This window comes from Saccopteryx bilineata, chromosome 12, assembly GCF_036850765.1.
Source record: "Saccopteryx bilineata isolate mSacBil1 chromosome 12, mSacBil1_pri_phased_curated, whole genome shotgun sequence".
Classification (NCBI taxonomy): Eukaryota; Metazoa; Chordata; class Mammalia; order Chiroptera; family Emballonuridae; genus Saccopteryx; species Saccopteryx bilineata.
In genome coordinates, this window is record NC_089501.1 from 15,632,074 (window position 1) to 15,657,661 (window position 25,588).

Consider the following 25,588-nt stretch of genomic DNA (forward strand, 5'->3'; position numbering starts at 1 on the left):
GATCTTTACCTTTATCCTATTTTTGACACCAACTCCCCACCTCCATCCCATATGCCCTGGTGTTGAACATAGTTAGATTCTTAATAAAGATATTTGATTAACTAAAGGCTGTGTGTGCTAAATAATTTGCAAATTAAAGTTTTTAATGGAAAATGTTTCCTTGTCAGGATACTCTGGGTGTGATGTGGAATCAGTATTAGGATCTAATATTTTTAATTGCACTGTACACACTCACCCCTACACATATAAAAACTTACTTAAAAGGAGAAAAACAACAAATGAGGAGATATATTAAAAGGCTTTATTCACAATAGAGAAATTTTACAAATATAGTTTTTAAAAATTATGTGTCAATCTATTATGTTTCCCATAACATTAAAGATTTATATAAAGTTGGAAATGACAGAATGGATTTATGCACAAATCAAAAACAATCACTGTCAAGAATGGGTAACACATATGAAGGAGTTATGACAAATACTGAGTCCTGTAAATTGCCATACAATTTATATGTGTAATATTAATTGCACAAAGTATACCAAAAACATAGACAGAAACAGCAAATTAAGTGCTATTTTAATTATTCATCTTTTAGGTGAGACTGCTGAACATGAAGGAAAGACAATGTATACTTAGGTTATTTAAAATAATTAACACAAAATATAACTTTAATTAAATTACATATTATACTAGTCATCTTTATCTTGTTTACATTTTTGGTGTTTTGGGACTTAATGTTAAAAAATCCAAGTTCTAGATCTGAGAATACAACATGTAGAACAATCTTTTTGCCTAGTTATACCAGCGAGTAAAAGGTACATTATAGTGCAGTGTGTACATAAACCTGATATTAAAATCCTATCTGCTGCAGAAATATGTATCAGCTTTGTGCTCTTTCAAACCAAATTTAAAAGCAAAGAAAATAGCTTAAAAGGACATTTATGTAAAAAGTATAATCTAAATACATATGGCCTAATTTCAGCAATAATCTTGTATGTTATGCCTTTAAGTCCTGGGAGAAAAGAACTCTCACTACCATTCATTACATAAGGGGAGCTGAGATGAGTGGAAGATGTTCTGGGTCTCCAAACAGATTAACATGGTAATAATGATGCATTAAAGGATATTCTTCATTTACTAATTATATTAATTGATTCTTTGACATATTCTTTGTATACCAATGTACAATACTGAAAAAAAGAGCAGCTCACACAGGTGATCCTTTCAGACAAAGCAAATCTTTTGAAACACTTTAAAAGCTGAAATAACTAAAACAATTAAGTCTATAGAGATCTAAGAAAATAATTGTCTTAAAAATATTAGGTTGAACTATAGGAAATCACTGATACTGAATAGTTTTAAACTACAAATGCAGCAATTTCATATGCTTCAGCTTAATCCATGGGGTTACCCTGACGGATCTGACCCCTGCAGGCTGAATGCAGGTGGTTCAAGTCCTTGTCCCTCAGTATAGGCTCCCCCATACTGGCCCTTTCATGGGAATATATTATATGGTCCAAAGAGATAAGAAAACACAAGATGTCAGCAAATCTATTCTTGGGACAACCACTCATATTTCAAAACAATGTTTTGAAGGACCATATAATTATTTTGATCTACTATATGATTGCAGGGGCTGAAAAGCACCCACTCCTATATATTCCTTCTAAACTGGGGTATCTATGTTGCTAATTTAACCAGAAAAAAATAGACTATATTCTTATTTGATCTAAAAGTTAATTAGATTTTCCTCAATTGACCATGAATAGACATTGCTAAAGCTGCTTTCAGAGCTAAATCCTGCTTTCATGAATTGAACTAAAATAATAGACTAATTTGAGAAAGGGCCCTTTTCAAATCTGAAAAATCTCAACCAAATACTTTATACTTCAGGAGAAAAAAAGGTTAAATATGAAATGCAAATTAAAAACCATATGAAATATTCACCCTCTCTTTAGAGAGGCCTAATTCTTCATATATTCAGTAAAAAGCAAAAGCTAACTCACTGAGTGATACTGTTTCCCTTTAAAAAATATAATTCAGTAATAGCAGAGACCTGCAAAACTTGGAAGCTCACTTCACTGTGTGGTAGGGTATAGAAGAAATTAACCAGTACATGATCCAGAAATGACAGGTAATTTAAAGTAAATTTTGAGAACTACTTCACAAATTAGGAAACACGGATACAATTCACCAACAAAAATATACTGTGGTTCTAATGAAATGAGGTCAATATGAGATGATCCTTTTGGGACGACATTCTATTTTGAATTAAAATGTGAGTGAAGTATTTTAGAAGACATTCTATCAAATAATGATAGACCCGCATAAGGAGGCTGTCACAGTTATAAGATCTGTCTCTGGTGGATAGACAAACCATATTAACATGAAATTGAAAAGGAAAAAGCCTTTTTAATATTTAATTTATAATTATGGCTTTTTGCAACATGGCAAAACATTACAGCTTAAAGCAGACATCATCTCCTCATAGAGGAGGAAAAAGTTTTGCAGTCATATCAAAACTGTAATTAAGAGATCACTGGTATACCATTCTATTTAGTTTAATAAAAATGATACTACAACTTCATGAACTCCAGAGATAATAGATTACGTCAAATAAAAAAACCTGTGATCTACTGACTGAATAACAGAGGATACAATAAGGAATTTGAGTCCATCTAAGCCTATGATAATAAACATAAAAGACTGCAAAACAATTTTAGAACTTAGAATAATCACAGACCTAGTAATAAAAATTCATCATGTCCTGAATACCAGAAAAGGAACTTTCAAGGTATGCAGTGATGGGAATGCAGCAGAGTAAAATATAAAATGTCTTCTTATTTTTCATTGACTTCAACTTCTTTTTTATTCGTATACAGTATAGGGAGGAGATGTGCCTCGGTATTGAAGATCCAGTGCTCCAGTGGAAGTAGATCATCATCAGAAAATATTAAGTACAAGTATCTAGAGAGAGAAACACGAGTATATGAGGCAGTAAAACCACAAAGGCACAGCGAAAACCACATCAGTGTCTCCATTCATCTTACCGAGAACCATGGGCAACACAGCAAAGCCCTGGGGGAGTCTGTTAATGCAGAGTGAGGAAGCTGCTCTGTGCTTGGACGCTGGGGTATGAGAACCATTAAAGCAGCCCCAATCATCAGGCTTACACGTGACCAAAAACAAACCTGCAAACGTTGTCACACATGTAGACTGGCACTCAGAGGCAGTCACACCAGATACTGCCTGTGTTCACAGCAAGGACATCTACGAAGGCCTGGCCAGCTCCCTTGGCCGCAGACTTGTGAAATCATGGTGACTTACTTTAGAGTCTCTGCCAGGAAGAAGCTCTGCTGAACGTCATCGTAGCTGTCATGTTTGAGGTAAACATCCCTGAGGCCCGAGTAGCCTCCGTTCACCCTGCAGTGATTCTCCAGGGCCTACGTTACAAAGAGAGGGGAAAGTCACGTGATTGTCACTCCTTTTTATTATTAGACTGTCAAACTCAAATAAAAAACGGATTCAAATTAAACTGATAAATTTGTCATGTGGCTAGATGGGAATTTAAAAAAACTATAAAATGTAAATGCAAATAAAGCATGAAAAGTTAAAGGATATATGGATAATATATCTTCTCACCTAATTAGAAACACTTCTACATTGAGTTGTGGAACCACTGCCTCTGACAATCTCCAGCAGAGTTCATCACACTGGGGACCAGAGGAGAAATCCCGTCTGCTGTCTGTTTTGGTACATCAAGTGTTTCTGGACCACAGCCACCCTCATTTGTTTACATGTTGTTTCTGGCTATTTCTTTACTAAAATGGCAGCTGAGTAGTTGCGTATGACCCCCAAACCTAATTCTCTCCAGCTCTTAGAGAAAACATTTGTTGACCCCTGGTCTGGAAAGATTATTCAATGTCAAATGGGATTATAAACCACTGGTTAAGAAAGTGTGCTGGGGACAAAAACAGCTGTTACTATAATAAGAATATCTTATTGCTTAAAAATTGATTGCAGAGTACTATTAATTAGTGATATTGGTGGTAGAGACAATAGAAGGAAGTTCAAGAAAATCTAACTGACAAGCTACATGAATAAGCTGTGAGAAAAATGGGGATGATATTCTAAAACATACATTTTCTTTTCTTTAGTCTGGGATGCAAGACGATGGGATGAGTCCACCGGTAACTATCTAGCAAGGCCCACCTTCCTGTAGCTGTCTGACTGTAAGGAGTATTTGGAAAAGAGATGGGCTGGGCAGCGTCAGAATTACAGTTTAGGTAACAACCTACACTAACGTGCCTTCTACACTGTCCGCTGCCACTAAGTGGCCTGCTCTTTGTAGTTTGAACTTACATTGGCTGCTTTGCTAGCTGCCAGGCCAGGCCTATTCATCTCTAAAGAAGTTATTTCTTACTCACCACATTCTACTAATCCTATTAACTATATGGTCACAAGAATTGCTGTCAGAAATTTATAGAATGTGGACCAAAGAAATAACCTTCAAGACTTATTATAAACCCTAATGTTTATAATGAAATAAATACAGAAAACATGAAGATAAAAGTTATTCTTAGGTTCTCCTGCTGTTTTGTTTCTCAGTTTTCTTTTATGGACCATAACCCTGGCCCTCTTTTTTTTTTTTTTTTTAATTTATTGATTTTTTAATTGATTTTTAGAGAGAGGGGAGAGAGAAAGAAGGGGGAGGAGCAGGAAGCATCAACTCCCATATGTGCCTTGACCAGGCAAGCCCAGGGTTTCAAACCGGCAACCTCAGTGTTCCAGGTCGACGCTTTATCCCACTGCGCCACCACAGGTCAGGCCCCTGGCCCTCTTTTTTATGTGCATAATTATACTCCACTTTTCTCCCATTTAGCCCAACTACCAAAAAGATGGAGAACACAGACCCTCCTGTATTAGTTGAGGAAAATCTTTTCTTGGCTAGAAAAAGGTTTTGGAGGAAAACATGGCTCTTAAGAATGCAAAGTCCTGACAAGAGGAGAGAGAAGGCAAAGCCCGTGAGTAGGGACAGGGCGCTGAGCTCGCTTCCATCTGCTGATACTGATAATGAGGAAATTGATTTTGCACTCTAGGGCTGGAGGGCAGGGGGGTCAGAGCGCAGCGCCACGAGGAGAAGCATTTAATTACCAGGTTCAAGAAAATCTAACTGACAGGCTACATGAATAAAGAAAATGTCTCATGATTTGGTATTTTTTAAAAGCCCCTGGGAAAATAAGATCAGCTTAGGAAAAAAAAAAAAGCTTTGATTATATTCTTAGTTGCAGACAATGAGCCAAGTGTAGGAAAGCCTGCAGAAAGGAACTTTCAGGTCCAATTATTTTATTCCCCTTTCTTCCTTTTTTGATCAAAGTTTCTTTTGAGAAAAAGTCCAATACCAGATACACCGGAGTAGGTTAAAAATTATTTGTAAAAAAAAAAAAAAAATCGAGATTTAAAAGAATGGGTGAGTTTATTATTATAGAACATAATGAAATCCTATTTCCAAACAAATAATTGAACCACAAAAGTTTCTCTTGGTTTTCTTCTTGAAGTTCTTGGGTGATAAGTGGGTGCGAGTGCCAGGCTGCCCTCTCACACAGAAATCTCTGTAAGTTCCTTCTTTTGTTATAGAAAAAGAATTGCTTTGGGGGGCTGGCTATGCCCAAAGTTTTTCCTCTTTTTCAGTTCACCCCGTTTGTTCTTTTTCCCCCCATAGTCCTGATGGGGCGAGCCACAGTAGTTCAGAACACAACCTAAAGTTTTAGAGGAGGGGGTTGTGTCCCAGCTCTAGACTCTGGAACTGTGGCCCAAGGGTCCTGGATCCAGATAGTGTTCCTGTTCCTTCGGTCAATATGGGGTTGTTGTGACAACAAAACAGGATGAAAACACAGCATAATGCAGGGCCTGTCAGGGGCTCAAGAGGCCTAGTTTCTTTCTTTCTTTTTTTTTTTTCAAGCTTCTGCTACATTAAAAAAAAAAGGAAAATGGCAAAGATACATTTTAAATTCCCTCCCTTCCTCCCTCCTTCCCTCCCTCCCTCCCTCCCTCCTCCCCTCCCTCCCTTCTTTTCTCTCTCTCTCTCTCTCTTTCTTTTATTACGTGGGAGGCGGGGAGGCAGACACAGACTCCTGCTAGTGCCCCGACCGGGATCCACCTGGCAAACCCTCTATGGGGCAATGCTCTGCCTATCTGGGGCTGCTGCTCTGTTGCTCGGCTACTGAGCTATCAGTACCTGAGGTGAGGCCATGAAGCCATCCTCAGCACCTGGGGCCAACTTGCTCAAGCCATTTGAGCCATGGCTGTGGGAGGGGAAGAGGGGGGGGAGAGAAGGAGGAGGGGAGAGGGTGGAGAATTAGATGGTCACTTCTCCTGTGTGCCCTGACTGGGCATCGAACCTGGGACCTCCACATACATAAATTAAAAAAAAACAAAAAAAACCTTCATGTCAAGTCTAAATTTTAAGAGTTTAGGTGTGTAAAGCTGGGACAAGCAGCTCTCCTGGGCCCCCATGACAGCCCCTGGTTTTACAGAGTCTCAACAGTGGAAGGACGTAGCTATGGAGCAGAGTCTGATCAAGAGCGTCATTTGATGGCAGTCTGTTTTGGGGATTCAGCCTCTGAGCATATGAACCACCTTAATTTTAGTAAATGTTTACATTACTTATTAGTGATCACATGTAACTGGGATGAGCTAATAGCTAGACAAGAAGGATAGAAGAGATTTTACAGTGACTGTAACCCTAGAAAAAGAGGAAAGACAGGCCTAACTCCAAGTGACTGTACTTTTTAGGAGGGAGAAAGCTAAAGGAATAGTGGGCAGCATGAGCTACATCATAAGTCAGAAAGCATCACTGTAAGAACAGAACAGCATTCTCTCATCTATCAGGTGGGACAAACAGCTGATCAATGGAAACCTCTAAGAGTGAATCCCACGAAACATGCTAATACTAAGGCTAACTGGTTGAGTTTGGTCTGAGAACTGGGAAAAATGGACATATCAAAGAGTCAGAAAACAGGTATCAAGCCTATGGAGGAAGAGGCAGGAACTGAGAAGATAAATCTTTCTCTGAGAGCCCGAATGTCCAGGTGGAAAAGGTTATATTAAGGGGATTAGGAAGAAATATCTATGCAAATAAAGAAACGAGCATTCCTACATAAGGTTTATCCAAAGCTGTGGCCTAGTGGAGACATTCTATCAATATAATCCACACATACCTTTATTTATAGATATTATACAATCTATATTTACCTTCATAAATATGAATGTATATGTATAACTTACGAGTTTTACAGGAATATTAATTATACATGTTTAACTGGAAGGAATTTAATGAAGTTCTTTGTGACACTGAGAAAAAGCAAAAGAACTATCCAGGCAGCTGTTTGTTCTGTTAGGTCAGCTCCCAAGTGCTTGCACACCTGTGATTAATGAATTGCTGGTCACCTGTGGAGGAATTCTCTCTTGCTGTACGCTAGATTATATACCTTCATATCTTATTTGACACCATTCAGAAATGTAGTTAAGACACGGAAAGCAGGTTTATCAAGTGTAACACTGAAAGAAGGCTGGGAAGGGAGTGCTTGTTAGACTAATCCCTTATAAACTGCAAGTATGGGTGAATACAAGCGTGGAACAAAAGAGATGTCTCAACAGTCATTAACGTTGTAGTTAGCATCATTTGACCATAATTTCGGTGTAAGCCAGCGGTTTTATAAATCTACTAAAAGAACAAGTTGGAGCACAGGCTGTAGAAAACAGCACTTAGAAGAGAGGTTTTTGAGTCACAGGGTTCAGCCCTGAAGAACACAGCTGGGAACCGGGTCACGAGAAAGTGGAGGTGAAGGACGAATGAGGGAAGGGACAGTCAGCAGACGGGGCTGCCTTCAGATAGTTGAGGAGCTGAAATGCACAAGAGAGAGGGGATTACTTTTTTCAGTAGCCCTACAGCACAAATTCTGGTTTGAAAAGGAGTAACTTTCTAACTCTTTCGGCCATTAAAAATGACATGAATTATGTTATTAGTAATATATTCCTTTTGGCTACAAAGTCCTTGAATTGAGGAGGAATAGCCATACGGCAAAGGTATGTAGGAGTCTTTTCTTTGAGTGGAACCTGGGCTAGGTGATTTTAAAAGTCCCCCATGTTTTAGTTTGGGTTCCCCTAAAAACAGAGCATGAGACAAGGGCTGGATGCAGGGCGTTCGCAGGGGGCAGGGTGTGATATCCGGAAGTGGGAGAGTGAAACAGGGAAGGGAGAGGGGCCGTAAAACACGGTGAGCAGGTTACATCCGTGCGCCACAGGGGCTCACTCCCACTGGAAACTCTCTGAGGGACCGTGCAGAACATCTCAGAGCCCTTCTTCAAAGAAGGGAGACCCGGAGCGTCACCCATCTGCTCCAGTAGCTCACTGGTGGAGGGCTGCCCCAGGACCATGAACTCTCCCGCACTTCCCAGACGGCAGCTGCCTGGGAAGAAGCTCTGAGTCAGAAGAGCGGAGAAGCTCGGGCACTGGTGGTAAGGCTGCCAGCAGGCAGGGGCACCGCCCACTGCAGCTGCCCCGGAAACAAGCACAGACACCGGGGGCCAAGCGGACCAGACCGGGACAGCGAAGCCGTGCTGCCGCACCTTCTAGGTCTGTGACTTCTGGGCTGTAGAAAAGCGAGAGCCCCCAGCGCTCCTCCCTCCCACTATAACTCAAGTCCTAGCAGAAGTGAAGAGTGGCAAAAACAGGGGGATCCCTGCTCTGTGACACAATGAAACAATTCTCATCAGATTCTACACTGAAGTTGGCAATAGACAAAATTCCTAACACATCAAACCAACCTATTACTTTAGAAACTGATTAACTCCCCTGAAGAACCAGGCAAAAGCTTCGCCCCATACAGCAAAAGAGCTTTAACTCACTTTCCGTTTTGACCAATTCTGTCATACATTTTTTTACATTTTAACATCTCTAAAACTGTCATGTCATAATTTAATTGGTACTGTTGTACTTTCTTAGTGGTATATAAAATAATGGTGTTTCTTATCTTATGGTGTTTTAGATTTGATGAAATAAGTTATTTCTGCTGTTTTTACTTCAAACTAATATTTGCAAGGTGAGTACTAGCCTTAATTCCCTTGTTGGCCTATTAAAGACCAAATAATTTCCTATCACCAACCAAAATTTTGATGAATTGTAATTTTAATACATTTTTTCAGAGAAAAGAATGAATTTAAAGAAATTGAAATTATTGCTGACTAAAGATAATTAGAAGTCTTTGAGGAAAAAGAAAACCAGGCCTAAAGAATTGCTATTACTTAAAATGACTGATGACTAGTGATAAGACACACACTAAAGGAACAAGGTAATAAGCAAGATTCATCAACAGCTTCCTAAGATATTAAATTTTACACAAAGGCAATATTCATTTTAGATTTATTTCCTGAGAGAAGTTTTCCCTAATGGACTGCTTTTTAAAGACAGCTAACTTTCTAACAAAGAGTGCTAGAAAATAAGAGAGAGTAATTAAAGCATTTGCTTGTTCTTATCCCCTAAATTCCCTCCCACTCTTTCAGAATAATAGCTCGTAAAATTAGACACTGTTTGGTGCATAACCTGAAGGGTGCTTCCGTTGGCTGCCGGCACACAACAGATCCGTTCAGGAAGATGATGTGCCAGGTTCGGCAGGAAGAGACCCAAAAAGTGACAATTAAAACAGTACAATGGACAGATGAAAAGCTTATCGATATTCAAGGAAACCTGAGATCCTGAAGGAATATTCTTGCAGAAAGTAGTTCTTCCATAAGGTGTTTCTAAAATGAAGTAGCTAATTTACTCTAAGTAAAAACATATACGGTATTATATTTCAATGCTCAAAGACTAATAGAAAAAACAACAACAGTGGTTTCTTGAAACAGCAACAGGCACGGCTGACTATCCCCCAAACTGCCAAAACCTTTTGTGGAATTCAGTGATCATCACTACAATAGCCATGGGAACTTAATCTTATAATAAGACTTCCTGGATATATCCTTCTGTACCAAAGTGGGTGAAATTGATCTCTATTGTTATATTCAGTAAAGCTGAAGCCAGAAATACAGGATGCCTTACCTGAGAACACTCAGTCTTGAAATGGAAGAAGTCTGGTCACAGTTTTAAAAGTTACAGAAAAGTTGAGATGCTAGATTTGTAGGTACCACTGAACATTTTTTCCCCTGAGACATTTATCTATAAGAAACATAAGTGAATTAAGATGTCACCTCCACAGCTTCCCAGGCCCACGTCCTGTACTTTGGATCGTGAGTTAGTCGCCACATGTACATGTAAGTCTCAACCACCTCTGGCCGCAGGATGTAGTACTTCTCGTTTTGCCTTGTGGCGATAGCTTCAACCCCGCCATCGAACCGGAAAGCTTCTGGTCCCAGTTTCACGACTAAGGAAAAGGCAAGGGCAGAAATTACTGTCCTGGACAAGGCTTAGTGCCTACAGCTTAACTGAACCTGGAAAGTAGTTTACAACATTCAAGAATAATGCCAAATCATTTTAAAGAACAGTTATAAACATCGTATAGTAAATAATATTCAATATTCTTTTAAAATTTAGTCATCCCAAAGTGCCTATTTGAGAAAATGGTAATGATTCTTCATTCCCTTTCACTTAGCCGCCACTTACTGGGCCCCCAGTGGGCAGGTCCAAGGCACCACGGAACACCCTGTAAGCTAGCTAGAAAACCAGGGATTGTAAATTTTAAGTCATTATGTCATGAAAGGTTATTTAATCTTTGTGCTTCAAACCTTATTTTATAAGGAGGGAGTCAGACTCAAAACCTATTTCATGGAGACACTGGGAAGATTTATAATGGTTTACAAAAATATATATACTAAATTTCTTTTGCACTGGGATAGAAACTCTTATCCAATGTTATTTATTGAAAGCAAGGTCAATAAATTAGATTGGTTTAATGTTTTATGGCCTGGATTTCTGTTTCTTGGGAAACTACAAGTAAATATTTTTATGTAGAAAAGCAGTGTCTTTTAAACTGAGAATATAAATTCCTTTAAGATGTTAATCATGATCGTGAAGTTTCATCAGGCACAGTGGATATTCTTTGGAGGGCAGCAATGACAATGTTCCTGCCTGAATGGAATAAAACCATGTGGCAATAGACAGGACACGAAGACTGGCATGCACTCACAGGTGCGGTTATAGGACTCATGGCAGGTTCGGGCAATCTCAGCCCCGAGCTGCAGGTGGTGCTGGGTCAGGCCCTCGGGAGCGTCGTCGGCCCCAAGCGCGAACATGCCTCCAGCAAAGCAGGTCAGGTGGCCCATCTTGTGCTCCAGGAGGCCCCCTTTCCACTCTGCGATGTAAGTCAGTCCCCGGCTGGACTTGCGGATCAAGTGTGTTTCGATTGCCTGAAATAATACTAATTTTCAGTATTTGTAATCTCTTCTCAAATTTATACTAAACCCCTACTACCAACAACATTAAAAAAACCCCAAAAGATAACATATCATCACTCACAATTTGAATCTGGTGTTACAAATCCAACTCAAGCTTTCCGTAGTGCTCCTCTACCCTATGCCTTGTGAGTTGTGCTCCAGTTACTGTCGTTGGGCCAGCCCAGTTGGCTTTTGCTCAGTATCGTGATCAGACACTTGTAGTCCCCACACCAAAGGGCTGTCCCTTTCTCAAACGTGGGCCACGGGGTTAGTGCTAATAGTTGGAATAGCGCATTTCCATTTTCACAAAAGGAGAGGACACGAAGCCCAGGCCCTGCCGTGAAGGAAGGGCAGAGCCTGTCTGTGTATGAAATCCAAGCTGGGGTGCTCCCCTTCCTCTGCTCCCTGGGGGTGAAGGTGTGGCCAAACAGAGTGGGAAGGAGGAGCTGTTTGCAAGTCAGGCTGCTTGGAGTCAAAGCCCGGCTCTGGTAAACTTCTTTTCTGTCTGTGAACCCTGTGAGTAATTTGCTTACTATATCCCTAATTCTTAGTATTCTAACTTCTAATATGAAAGTATTAGTTTCCGCTGAGAAAATTGCAACATTTTGTTTATAAAGTGGTCAGTCTTGTGACCAGCACTTGATAAAGATAATTGATTATCTCATTCATTTCCCCATGTGGTAACACTTGTATTAAGTTTCCCCTTAATAATTCTGTTACATAATAAATTAGTATACAAGGAATACATTTTTTAAAAAGAATAAAGATCTTTAAATTTGGGAGAAATAATAATGCTTACAAAAATTTATTTATATAATACCTTTTATTTCTGCCCTGGACTGTTCATATTCTTTTAAAGTAGACAGAAAAAGTGAAATAAGCTTTATATTTTAAAAAGAAAAAAATGAAGTATGCTTGGAATTACTAATTTCTCATTACTGTAACAGGAAATGTCCCGTCCCCTTTAAAAAACTTCATAGAGGGACAGGGCTATGACAGTGTCTATACTTATTATACTATTATCAGGAAAAGAGGGGTTTTTAGGAAGCACATTTGGAAATAGTAGACACATATAAAACATGTCTTAGAGAAAAATGAATTAAAATGAATACCTATGCAGATAAAACTTTCCCTAACTTTATTAGAAGTAAACAAATGAACCCAAGATGGTAAGAAATAAATAAACACAGTGCTGTGCTCATTAACTGTGTTTAAGCTAATTTTATTGATGTTTTAGTTATTACATTAATATTTCATTCTTACTCATGTGACGGAACATCTTAGCTATTTACACTTGTCATAGCACACATTGCAATCAAGTCCTTCAAGCAGATACCTGTTCATCACCCACGAAATTATTCTTTCTACACAGCAAGAGGGATGGCTTTGGAGCACAGATTAGAAAAACATTATTACTCTGTTATGAATCCTGCATAACGTACTATATTACTTTTGTCATGATCTGACCAAGTTGCTACTCTCAACATCAATTAGGCAACAAAGTCCCAAGACCTGCCAAGCAATGTTTGTGTACCAATTAGAATATGTAAATAAGTACAGAGGACAAAATAGTCTTTAGTGGCTTTAAAAAAAATGTTGTGTCAAGTCTACAGAGAATTGATTAGAAAAAAGGAGTATTTATATTTTGTGATTTTATCCTTCTATATTTGAAAAAAAAAGTGTGAGGATACCTGTAGAATCCCAACATAACGCCTGCCAGGTGCCATTCACTCAAGTGGACCTCTGGTAGGGGCAGCGCCCAGCGCTGTGGGTTCCCGGTGTGGTCTCCAGAGAAGACCACGATCGCCAGTTAAAGAAAACATGTCCTTCTGGAATCAAAGACTTTCTAAAATCCACTTGAAGCTAAAAGCGATAAACTCTATGTCCAGTGACTCAGCTATACTGGAGCAGTAATGTACGGGATCCTCTCCTTGATAATAATGATCTTCGTAAGCACGGCTAGACAAAGAAACTTGGCTATGTCAGACAGGGCTACTTCTCAAAAACCAAAGTTTAAGTGTTCTAGCTTTGCTCTCTAAGTTGAAAACACAATGGGTTGAAAGTGTTTTTACTATTAAGAGAAACAGGAAACACTTTGACTTCAATTGTTCTTAATGGATTTTCCTGTCAATGGTTTGTCTAAATACAATATGTTAAAAGCTGTGTGGGTATATAGTTCTAGAAACTGAGGGAAAATATTTCAAAGACTTTTTTAAAGTTGCTTTTCTTGGACCACCAGGTCTTAGGGGACCCAGATTAGAATAATTAAAATGTCTAGCCAGGACAGGAATTAAAAAATGATACAATGGAAACCGTACTGTATGGGAAAGAACTCCCTAGGTTAAAACCTAAAGCTCACAGGGATGAAGAAAACGAAACCTGACAGAGGCCGTGTGGACCAGACCCTGTGGACTTTCGATGTTCATCGTCTGCCTTACTACAGACTGTGCTAAATAAAGGCCAGTGTTCTAACTAAGGTGCTTCGGTTCCAGTGTGTGGAACAGTAGAGTTGTATCAGCTCTTTCAGTGAGGCTCCCTACTGACCTCGACAAGGAAATGTGGCATTTAGTTTGGTCAACCAGAACAAAGCAAATTGCATTTATATTCAAATAAATAAATCAGCCTATGTCAAAATCACCCAGACCTCTTCTCAGGGAGACCAATTTTAGAACAATGGCTACATTATTGAAATTTCACATTTCATTTTTTTCTTCCTATGAAGTATTAGTCTTAATAATAAAAACATTTCTAAGCCATCAATAAAAGGTCAATTTTTCTGGGGATTGACCCATAATTTTAAACATGCAGATATTGTTAATTATCCTGATAATAATTAACATAAAAAATATATATTGCCATATAAACTACTTTTATCAACCATAAAGGCACTTGATATTTGTTACAAACTTTGTTCCTGAAAAGTCTGGGGCAAGTTCCAGTGTTTTAAATAAAATTATTTTCTTTTTTTATTTTATTTACTTCAAATTTTATTTTCATTTTTGACCGAGGCTTAGTTCTACTCTTACCCTGGCCACCTACTATAGACTTTGCTAAGTAATCTGTAACTTACCTTACTAACTTACTGCCGATAAAGACTGTAAGTCTTTTCGTACTGCTGACATGTAGCAGGAAAATTCTATTCGCAAATAAACCCATAGTGGTGAGGTGAGAAGGAGCAAGTGTTGACACAAGTTTTAGTTTGAATTTTGGTTTTCACACTTCACTGCTCTGACTCTCAGTTGTCTTATCTGTATATAACTAACACAATCTGTAATACAAGGTGAATAATATCTAAACTACTGTGAGGAAACAAACGAATATTTTACTAACACATGACTTCACACGCAGTATGCAAGTCAACAAGTATTTGCTCCCTCTCATTTCTCCTCCATTTAATGGACCTTTGAAAAGCATTAATAACCTTCTCTGAAATATTAATTTGATTAAGTTCAGATTTTTATTTGAAAGTGTTGTCCATATATCTCTGAAGATTAGTTTATTCAAATGGAGGTAGGCATTAGGATTATTTATAATCTTGGGCAATTTTAATTTAGTCAATTTTCAAAATATAAATTCAGACCTTTTCTCCTCTTCCTAATTTTAATCGATTCTAAGGAGGGAATTTACGTTCACTGAAGAAAAATACTTCCCCACACCCCAGATATGTGAACCTTTTTTTTCAGTTATGTAGATCTTCAGTGAGATTTGAACCATGTAAAAAACTTAATTTCCCTCTTAGAACTAAGTACAAGTATGATTAATATTGTTATAGTTATATAATTTTACCCTACCTAACTGGAAATGATTTGTAATCCACCATGTAGTATTCCATATTCCATTTTTTCATTAAAGCTTGATTAATATATAAGTTACAAGTTAGATCTGAGTGGCAAAGATGATTTAACTATTGGGTTTACCTGAACAGCATCAAAATACATCTCCTTAGCTTCTAGATCTGTCTTGTCAGACATTAACCATGCCTTGAGCAAATATTCATAAAAACTGTCTCCGAGTCCTCCAACTGATACATGATCTGCAAGAGAGGAAAATGAATTTTAGAGTGATTCAGCCTTTAATTCAGATAATGCAGCAAAATCACATTAGCAACTAGGACGTAAAACCCTACGTCAACTGCAACTCAGTGTTACATTTAAATTCCAACAAATCTCTTGTTTTCAGAAAGGCATTCTGAAATGAGCAGATGTGCCAGTAACTAATGCGATACACTCTACATAATTACCAGGGTACTTTTGTGAGCATAAAGATAGAAAATATATAATCCTCCCAATTCTAAAAATTGGTTTTCTAGTAAAAATACCAAATTAAAATGTTTTACAATATATATTCAAATAAATTTTTAATTGCTTCGACTCTCAATAATATAAATCATGTAAAAGCAATTGAGTATTACCAAATCTTTTTAAAAGTGGCTTGCAATAAACCAAGAAGCTCCTCAGCTTCTTGTGGTTATTATTATTACTGCTGTTATTAGATGGGTTTTCTAGTGTTATCAATCCGAAGGGTCAAAATCCTTGGGTGGGGTAGTAAGAAAGAAGATAGGGCAGAAGTTTTTTCTTCCTTTATACACCATTCCCACAATCCTCCTCCGCTATTTATTATGCCAGATCCACTACATATGTTACCAACAATCTCACGGTACCCTCATTAAAAGTGAGATAACTGAGGCTTATCGATGCTCGATGAGATTACAACCTTGGTAAATGGAATTTGATTGGACCTACGCGGTCTTGCATTTTCACCTGCTTGCTCTGCAACAACACACGGATTCATTTACCTGCTGCTTGAGTTAATACTTTTGCTTTTCAAGTATATTTACCTATAAAAACGATGTAATCTATTTGAAATATCATTCTTAGAAGTCACAGAGAACTTGCACATTAATAAAGATGCACTTATTTTGGAAAAACTGCATTGAGTGGGTACTCAGTAAACAACTGACCAAAACAAAATCTTTTAATTCAGTCTTATGAAAGGCTATACCTATTCAAGCCAGAAGGGCTACAGTTTTAAATGGTTGAATATGTGATTTCATTAATAAAGTCCAGAATTATAGTTTTAATTTTAACATAAAATTTAAGTTTTTACAATTGTAAAACTGGTTCTTAAAATAGCAATGTTTGAAGTGACCTTTATAGTTTCCTAAATAAATCACCACGGAAACCTCTGACATTTAAAAATTAAATAGGCTAGGACCTATCTCATCAATAATAAGCCTTGTTGTTATAAACATGACTGCAGGAGACAAATGCAAGTGATGCATGGTAAAGCAAATCACTGTCCTGTTCCTGTCAAATAACAAGGACTAAGTAAAGTAATAGGAAGTGATGGCCGTGCTCCAGCCGAGTCCCGCAGAGTTAAAGCAACAAGAGCTGAGAACTACCCCAGAAGCAGCTTCATTTTCATCCCCCTTGGGTTATGATTCTATAACGCAAGAAAGGAACAAGTTTGTCCATTTGATGATTTTTTAAAAAGGAAAAAGGATTACATAGTAATACATGTATTTTAATTAGTTTTGGTAAGTGCTAGTTGATTTTCTATTTTTAATTTCCTGCCTATAAAATTTTCATAGTTGGAAAGAATCAGAATAAACATGGAGGTTCTAAGCAAGAGAAAGTCCCTTTGAGGTTTTAGCATATCACTCACTAAGCTTCCCCTGTGTCTGGATGACTATTTGTGTTGGCAACAGAGTCCTGTGTAAATATCTTAGTGGATGTAGGAGAGAACATGCCTGATTTTGCCAGCAGGAAAGAACCGCCTAGTTCTAGAAAGAACATAGGGGGCATTTTTATTCCCAAATGCTCTGAAGGTCATGTGTACTATAATCACACAAATATTATGCTGTTCTCTACAGGGGGCAATTTATTCTTTTCTTCCCAATAGAAATAGGTCCTCATAAAAGGATTCCCAATGCTTAAAAGGGGGGAAAAACAAAACAAAACAATCAAGATAAAAAATATTAAAATCTTCATATTTTAATTCTGTAGACATCACTTGAACCTGAACTTCTTTCCTCAAAGCAATCCCCCAATGATGCTAGTGATACTATACAAATATATATTAGTATTGTTATATTAATCAAAGAAAGGTGATGATTGTTCTTTTTGTTGACAAGGAGCCCCACGTCTGGCCTCAACTGTCCTCTAAGATTTATTTATATTGTCGGTTTTCAGGACTAGATGCTGCCTTGCAGCCACAATTGAGAAGCAGAGGCAAACTGTTCAAAGAGAATAAATAGAACCACTATTTAAAACAGAAGCTTTTTAAAAGATTAAAAGACAGTCAAAATGGATACAGAGTGCATGAGTTTCACAAAATTCAAGTAAGTAAACACCCACTAGGTGCAAGATGCTATGTGTTGGGTGTTGGGTTAACAAACATGACTAAGACAAAGTCACCGCCCTCCAAAGTTTTGGGTCCCTAGGCTGATGACTATGTATAAGGATCATTAGGAAAAGGACTGTGACAGGAAAGTACCCAAGGTGTGGGAGGAGGGAGGAGGGAGGAGGGAGGCGGTAGGCAGAGGAAGAGTGGGTGCTAACCAGTTCCAACCCGGGTCTGGAATAAGAAGGCCTCCCAGAAGTGGAGACCGAGCTGGGCCTTGGTAGAGGCAGAAGGACGATAAAAGGGCTGAGGAAACAGGACAAGCCCAGAACAGGGAATGGCCAAGGATGCCCTGATTAAAGAATAAAAAACTAACTGTGCCTTCCTTGTGGCTGGAGCACAGGATGGGGCTGGGCAAGGGGAAACACGGGGCTCATCAACCCTGTTTGTTTTTCCATCAGGAAACTGACCCACAAGCAATCCAAATATAAAGAGCTCTTTGTACCGGGAAACATGGCCAAGTACATAGTACATTGGTGACCCAGTGGTGAAGCTGGGATGTTCCAGTACAACCGACTCTTTTGTCCCTTTTCCTAGCGACTTCTACACCCTGACAGGAAGAAAAACAGTAAATCCTAAAGCCTGTTCTTCAACTTTTGAATCTTTCATAAGGAGAACTCTAAAAACCCTCACCCTTTCAGTCGTCTTGTCCTTAGAAAGCTACTCAAGTTCTATTTTATCCCAAATACTCTAATGGCCCTCACACTCTTTATAGCCTTAGGACCCCTTTCTACTTTAACTTATTTAAAACAACAATATACCCATTATAACATATAGGTTTTTTTTTCATAAAAATATTATTATATTTTACATAATAAAAATAGTGAGAAGAGTGATAGTACTTTCCATTTTTGTAAATCTCTGATGTTTCCTGCAGGGAAAAGCAGCTGCAATTCATACCTGCTCTACATTCAATCCGCTCTATGTGTTGTCTTGGCTGAGACAGATTGAGAAAATGCAGCCTCACAGTTGCAAAAGGAGAGTATTTTAATAGTCTTTGCAGATTACTGTGGATATTTTTCTCTGTTATTGCAACAAAACCTGACAAGTGGTTTTTTTAAAGGTTAATTTTTTTTCAGTTAATTGCAATGTAGAGTTAGAAACCACATCAGTAACTTTTGTACTGTTGCCTTAAAAGCCACTGGTCTGTCTTGCACTTTGAATGGGTCTTTTTCTCAGACACGACTTTGTAAAAAGCATGCATCGGTCCTGTGGAAAAGACTGCTCACTGAATTATGCAGATCTTCCAAATGTTGACACTTCTCATTATACAAACCAAAAAACCATTTTTGTTAATATCACCACCCATCTCATTGGAACGGTCTTTAAGTGTTGGCTAAAGGCAATGAGCTCATTCATGTGGCATATACAAGTTATCTAAAATTCTGAAATTCACTTAGAATTGCAAATTTTATCATTGGCACCAACAACTGACATGTTTTCTTTGAAGTGACAGGCTCATTTTCAAGAACACATCCACTAATTACCCAACTTGGAAAAACCAGTTTGTCTTCAGCTGTTCTGTCAAGTAAAACTGGTGTCTGCGAAACACCTCGGACAACCACACAAACGCCTGTCCATGAGGCCATCCTCGCTATTTCCTATTGTGGAGCAGGAGTGCTTTAAGAGTACTTTCCATCTAATCCTCGGAATATTACAACAGTGTGTGTCCGATGCCCAAGATTTACTAGAACCAATCATTTACTTTTGCTTCATTAAGAACATTCATAGGTGAAACTGACTTTTCTGTCTTCCTGTTTTTAACCTGCTGGGAAGATTTAGAACGTGACTATTAGTCCTATCTGGAGCCCCTGTCATGGTTTTCACTACGGCTTTAGTTGTTTTACACACCAGTACTTTTGCAACATAACTGTAAATGTCCACACAGTGGCAGAAAGCCTCAGTATGTTTATAAAAACAGCTTTGACCCTGTAGATGCCCGGAAAGGTCTCAGGAATGTCCAGGGATCTGCAGACCACACTTCGGTTAAGTGGTAACCTTGACTCTAGTTTTATGATCTCGATGGAGGCCTTCCCTAGTCATTACTAACACAGTGACATAGATTTCAGCATTTCTCTTTCCTACTAAATCATTCTTTAAGCAAAGTACTTCTAAAGTAGCACTGAGGCACAGCCACCTAAAAACATATGATATTTAAATATAAGGCAACAACTCAACTCAGAGTAAATGCGAAGACATTCTAACAGGCGGCACAGCAGGCATCGTCTCACTTAGGATTCTCCACTTGTTCTCAGTCGCTACTTAATCTACCACTGTTTTTCCAAATCAGCTGGAGAATATTTCTGTCACCCACTCTGAATCATGCAACCTCTGGTCAAAGTCTGTGAGGATCTCAAGTGAGAGACTTTGGCATAATACTCTCTCTTACCTAAAGGTAGCTCTTCTGGCAGAAACCTTTATCAGCTGGCTTAAAATTAAGTAGAGAAAGTACCCTGTTTGCTCTTTAATTTCCCAACCCTTAAAGATTCAGACTCCACTCTCCTCTGATAGTCAAGCAGCAAGAAAATGTTATGGAGTAGAATGACCTAGCTCCTCTCTATAAACCCCTGTGATAGTCATTAAAACAAAGGAACAATTTCCCCTCCTGTCCACATGACCAGCTTGTTACAGGCTCACATCCCCACACTTCCCTGATTAGACCTTCCCTTTCTGATTTAATAGCTTTGAATGTGCTTATATGTCATCATGCTTACAGTTACCCACGAAAAATAAATACTCGAGTTTCCTGGTAACACTTACGGTGTGTCTTACGACAGAAGCCTATTTATTAAAGGGACTGTGCCTCCTTCCCCTTTTCTAAACATTCTCCCCAAAGACTGTGCTTTAGTCTGCTATTTCTCTCTGTTACTAGAACAGTGCTGGGTATCATAAAGAGCTCAAACAATGCTAAGTTTTTGACTTACATTGACCCCACTGTCCACTGCTGGGATTCAGATAGTTAGGATAAAGGCCTTGTGGCTTTTCCAGGCTGTTCAGTACTGTTCGAATATTCATGACCTACAGCAGAAAATAAAACGTTACCATGAAAATCTGAAACACACAATTTTGCTGCCACTCTTCTCTCTTTCTTGATTATAGTTTTTCATGTGAGAAAAAAATAAGTTGATTTAAATGAATGCAGAATTAGAAAAAAGATTGTCACCACCAGCCTACAAAAATAATAGGTAGTAAGTAAGCAGAGTCACACTGATCTACCGCAGGCCAGATGCCATACAAGGAACTAGGGGTATTCCAGTAGGTAAGCAAAGTCCATTACAGCAGGATGAGACAGACGGTAAACCAAGAAATATAACACTTGCAACACCAGCACTATCACATGGTAACAAATGCTATGGAGAAAAGCACAGGATGTACATGGGACAGAGGTGCTGTGCAGCGGTGAGGGTGGCTTCAGGACGCTGATGGCAAAGTGTTTGAGCAGAGATATTGAGGCACCAAGGAGCAGGCCGTGCAGAAACCTGGAGGAAGAGCAGCCTGGCCGGAGGGAGGAGCAAGTTGAAAAGCTGTGAGAAGATAGTGGGTTTGGAGGATAGAAGCAAAGGGGAGATGCAGGCCTTGTAGGCCACAAGGGCTTAGTTTATTCTGAGTGTGACGGGAAGCCATTGAGGAAACGTGTTGTTAACTGGTGTGACCAGGGTGCGCGGGAGGGAGTGGCGGTCAGGCGGCCACTGCAGAGTCCGGGGAGAGATGACGGATGCTTGGTCCAGGGTGGCAGCAGATGTCACAGCCTAGGGCCCAAGGGTTTCTTGATGCGTTGAACCGAAAGTTTACCAGAAAGAGAGGAACCAGGGTAACTTGAAGAGTTTTGGTCTGAGCGACTGGGTAAACTGAGGTGCCAGTTACCAAGACAGTGAAGGCTGGAGTGGAAGCAGGTCTGGGGGTTGAGTTGGAGCCCCTGACATGGGAGTTGTCTATTAGACCTCTCAGTGAAATGCTGACTCGGCTCCATGGAAAGGCTGCATTGTGGAAGGACTGAGAGTCTACAGTTTGGTTAAATAAATACTACACGTAACAAAACTTCATAAAGAGCTATATTAAACTTGGTTGTTTTTTTCCACGCCCAATATTATCAAATCTCTCAGTAGAGAATATTGTTTCTCATGAGCAATGCTTTGCAGTGCAAGGCACGGGGGAAATCTCACCTTTTCAGCAAAGATGGGGTTTCCTGACAAGCGGCTCAGGTGCATAAACTCCAAATGCAGAGTTCCAAATTCGGCCAAAATACTGCTGCCTCCTGAGGCCCAAGGCCAGTTCCTTCCAATCCCACTAAAGAAGAGAAGAGATCGAGGAGTTATGAGTCAAACTAATTCCATTTTTTTTCCTTCCTGCTCTAAATAGCAGAAGTGAAAGAGACAGCTTTCACTAATGGCTCCTTAGCAATTGTCGAGTTTGGATATTTAAAAACCTCCGGCACTGTTGTCTTTGGCTACTAGTTTCAGGCTTTCACTTCTATTTCCAAATTGAAAATTACTGTTCACTTATGTCACAAAGAAGTTGCTATGTGCTTACTGTTGATGAACAGAAAAATATTTTGGAAGGTCTAGGTGCCATATGGAGATGTACACCCATTCCAAGTAGAATATAAAACAAAATCAGGCCAAAACACTATGCCCCAAATCCCACCTAAAGCACTCAACATTTTAATTAATTTCAGCCTGAGATTCTATGGACTGTTATAGACATTCATATTATATACAATTTTTTTCTCAGATATTGGATAAATTTCAAAAATTCATTAGTGCTATACTCATACCATACCCTCTCTGAACATTTCCATTTACTGAACTTCTTCTCTTATGTCTCTATTAACAATATTTTACCTATATGCTAAGTATATTTTCTAAGGCACTGACTCATTCCCTGACATATTTAATCTAGTTTAAATTAAAAAATGTCAGCAAAATTATGTAAATCAAATTTGAAAGGGATCAGAGGTAGGCGCTTCAAAAATTACTGCCTCATAGCTCATCTTGGAGAAATGCTTTTTAAAAAGAGTTTGTCTTAAATACACACCCACCCCCCCCCCACACACAAATACACAAAGAAGCTACTGAAACATGGTCATACTCTTGGTTACAGGTTATTTCTGGAAAACCACTTAAAATGTCAAGACATATATGGTAATTCAAATAGAGTAAAGTAAATGATTCCTCTGATCAATAAATTCCCTTGCAGAAATCTGAAAACCCACATTTTGCTTTTATATCAGAAGCACATTTATTAAGTGCCTACTATTTGTCAAGGACTATTCATGAAACTGGGTTACAAGATGGTTATGATGAAGAAATCATTCTTTTCTCAAAGACCTTATAGTGTAATGGGAGAGAAAGATCTAGGCATAAATAATTCCAACTGAGAGCGGTAAATGCCAAGACAAACGTGTGGAGAGTTCTCGGTGCACCTAGCGCCAGGACACACCATCCAGCACGGTGGGGGTCACAGGCGGCTTCTACAAGGGGAGCGTCCTGAGTAGGTTCTTGAAGGACACATGAGAAGCCATGAGGGAAGAATGGTGAGAGGGAGGAGCTGGATGTGGAGAGGTGCACAGACGGGCTCGCCGGGAACTGGAGGTGGCCCCTGAGGCTGGTGAGAGGAGGGACGGGAGGCAGGAGAGAAAGCCACAGGTTCCACTGAGCCCAGTCTAGTCTTATGGACTTCTCACACTCCTCTCTTTCCAAGCTGGCCCCATTTAAATATTGCGCTTGGCGTGCCTAGATTTGCTGCCCCCTCTGTCTTCTCCTTCCGTTATTCCCAGCTCGGGGCCACCCCTTCCAGCTGTCACTGCTCCTGCTGCGGCGCTGCTGAGCAAGGCTGGAGAGAGGAAAACGGGGACCACTGCTACCTGGCTTCTAAACTGGCCTCACTCTTAGTCCTGATTTCTTTGTAGAACAAAATCTAGACTTTGTTCCAAAACACTGATTTACAGCCAACCTAATGAAAAGTAAGCAGAAGAGGTCTGAAAATCATATATTCATTCATTTTAGAAATACTTGATATTTATTAAGTTCTGAGAATGTGAGTCAGTTTTTATTTTCATGGTTGGCTTAGATAAAAGGAACATCCAATCATCCAAATAGGATGAACAGCTACTTTCAAATTTTATTAACATATGGCAAATGCACACAGTAATTGGTCATTAATTTGTTGTCATGACATTATTTTTTATAGTCCAACCATTCCATCACTGACCGAAGTCAATAAGCATATTGAGCAAAATTACAAATTTCTGTGTTCTAGAGAAACTATTAAACCCAAAGCTGCAACATATGGTAATGTCAGGACAGGAGGAAGTGATGACTTCATCCTGGAGAGGGGAGGACAGCATGCTCCGGAAAGCAGCCCAGCCCCCGGGTCCTCAGGGACTGGCTCTTTCAGTCCAGGGGACGAGAGAGTCCAGTGGTACACTTGGACGGGAAACTTGAGCAGTATACAGTACTAAACTAAAATTAAAGTTACTTCTGTATCTAGGCATTTATTTCCTGCTATTAATGTGGTTAATCAAGAGAAAAATAGAGACATTGAAAATTTTCAGTTATGTTTTATTAAGATTTAAAAGGTTTTACATATATATTCTCTCCTTCTTTGCACACATTCATATGAAAAGGAAAACAGTATTCTTTTCTATCATCATTTAATTATTATTATTCTTTTTGTGTGAGAGAGAGGGAAGAGAGACAGGAAAGGAGAGAGGTGAGAAGGATTAACGCTTAGTTGTGGCACCTTAGGTGTTCATTGGTTCCTTTCTAGTATGTGCCTTGACTGTGAGGGCTCCAGCTGAGCCAGTGACCCCTTGCTCAAGCCAGCGAACTTAGGGTCATGTCTATGATCCCATGCTCAAGCCAGCGACTTCAGGATTTTGAACCTGGGTCCTCCGTGCCCCGGGTAGATGCTTTATCCAGTGCACCACCGCTGTCAGGCTATCACTGTTTAATTATATAGGGAGCAATAACATTACAAGTTCTGGCAAAGGTTATGACATGCTAACAGAAAGAATGCTGAGTTCAGAATACATGGCATGTTTATATGAACGAATGGCTTTGGCTACCACTTTTCCAACCCACAGTATTTATGTACTTCAGTAAAACAGAAGATCAATGGATACGCTGATCGGGGGAGGGCTTCAAGAAATCAGAGTGGGCTGTTAAATAAGGTCCCTTGCCTGTTCTTAACAAAAGGTTTAAAAACTTGAAGGTTGGTTTAGGGGGAGAGCCTGGGGTACAATCTGTGCGCTCTCACAGCTTAAATATGTGTGTGTCAGGGAAACGGCTGTCTACCTGCACAGCACAGGTGCAATGAGTGAGAATCAAGTTCTGGTCACCCACGGAATGAGCTCCAAGATCTTATCTTTCAATTCTATGAGTCTACTCAGGAATCTATGTATTTGTATGGCTCTAATATCTAAAGTGAGACATACGGACAGTGGGCATTTGACATCAAAATGGTGGAGTTGTGATAAAAGGGAAATGAGTCTAGAGAGCATTTTATTCCCCTGGTTGGGGGGTGGGCGTAGGGAGCCAGTGCCCTGGGCATCTCATGATATGAAAAGTTAAGATTTCTAAACCTCTGGCCCAAAATGAATCTCATCTCAGGGAGTAGCGGATTTAAAATATCTTAGACTTGACTTGGGGTAAACACATAGCACAATATACACATGATATACTATAAGATTGTACACCTGAAACCTATATAATTTTACTAATCAATGACACCCAATAAATTCAATTAAAAATAAAATG

The 25,588-nt window shown here is 39.2% G+C and overlaps 1 protein-coding gene across 2 annotated transcripts in view; it reads right to left on the reverse strand.

The window, feature by feature from the left end:
* Positions 1–279: 279 nt before the first annotated feature.
* MAN1A1 (mannosidase alpha class 1A member 1) overlaps positions 280–25,588 on the reverse strand; it is a 163,622-nt gene continuing 138,313 nt past the window's right edge. For both annotated transcript variants that reach the window (XM_066248528.1, XM_066248527.1), the window contains exons 7-13: positions 21,995–22,118; positions 20,756–20,849; positions 15,347–15,462; positions 11,183–11,402; positions 10,248–10,420; positions 3,328–3,443; positions 280–2,967 (exon numbers count right to left, since the gene is read on the reverse strand). In XM_066248528.1, the coding sequence (XP_066104625.1) occupies positions 2,841–2,967; positions 3,328–3,443; positions 10,248–10,420; positions 11,183–11,402; positions 15,347–15,462; positions 20,756–20,849; positions 21,995–22,118 (970 nt within the window). In that variant the 3' untranslated portion in view covers positions 280–2,840. The remainder of the gene's footprint in view (positions 2,968–3,327; positions 3,444–10,247; positions 10,421–11,182; positions 11,403–15,346; positions 15,463–20,755; positions 20,850–21,994; positions 22,119–25,588) is intronic.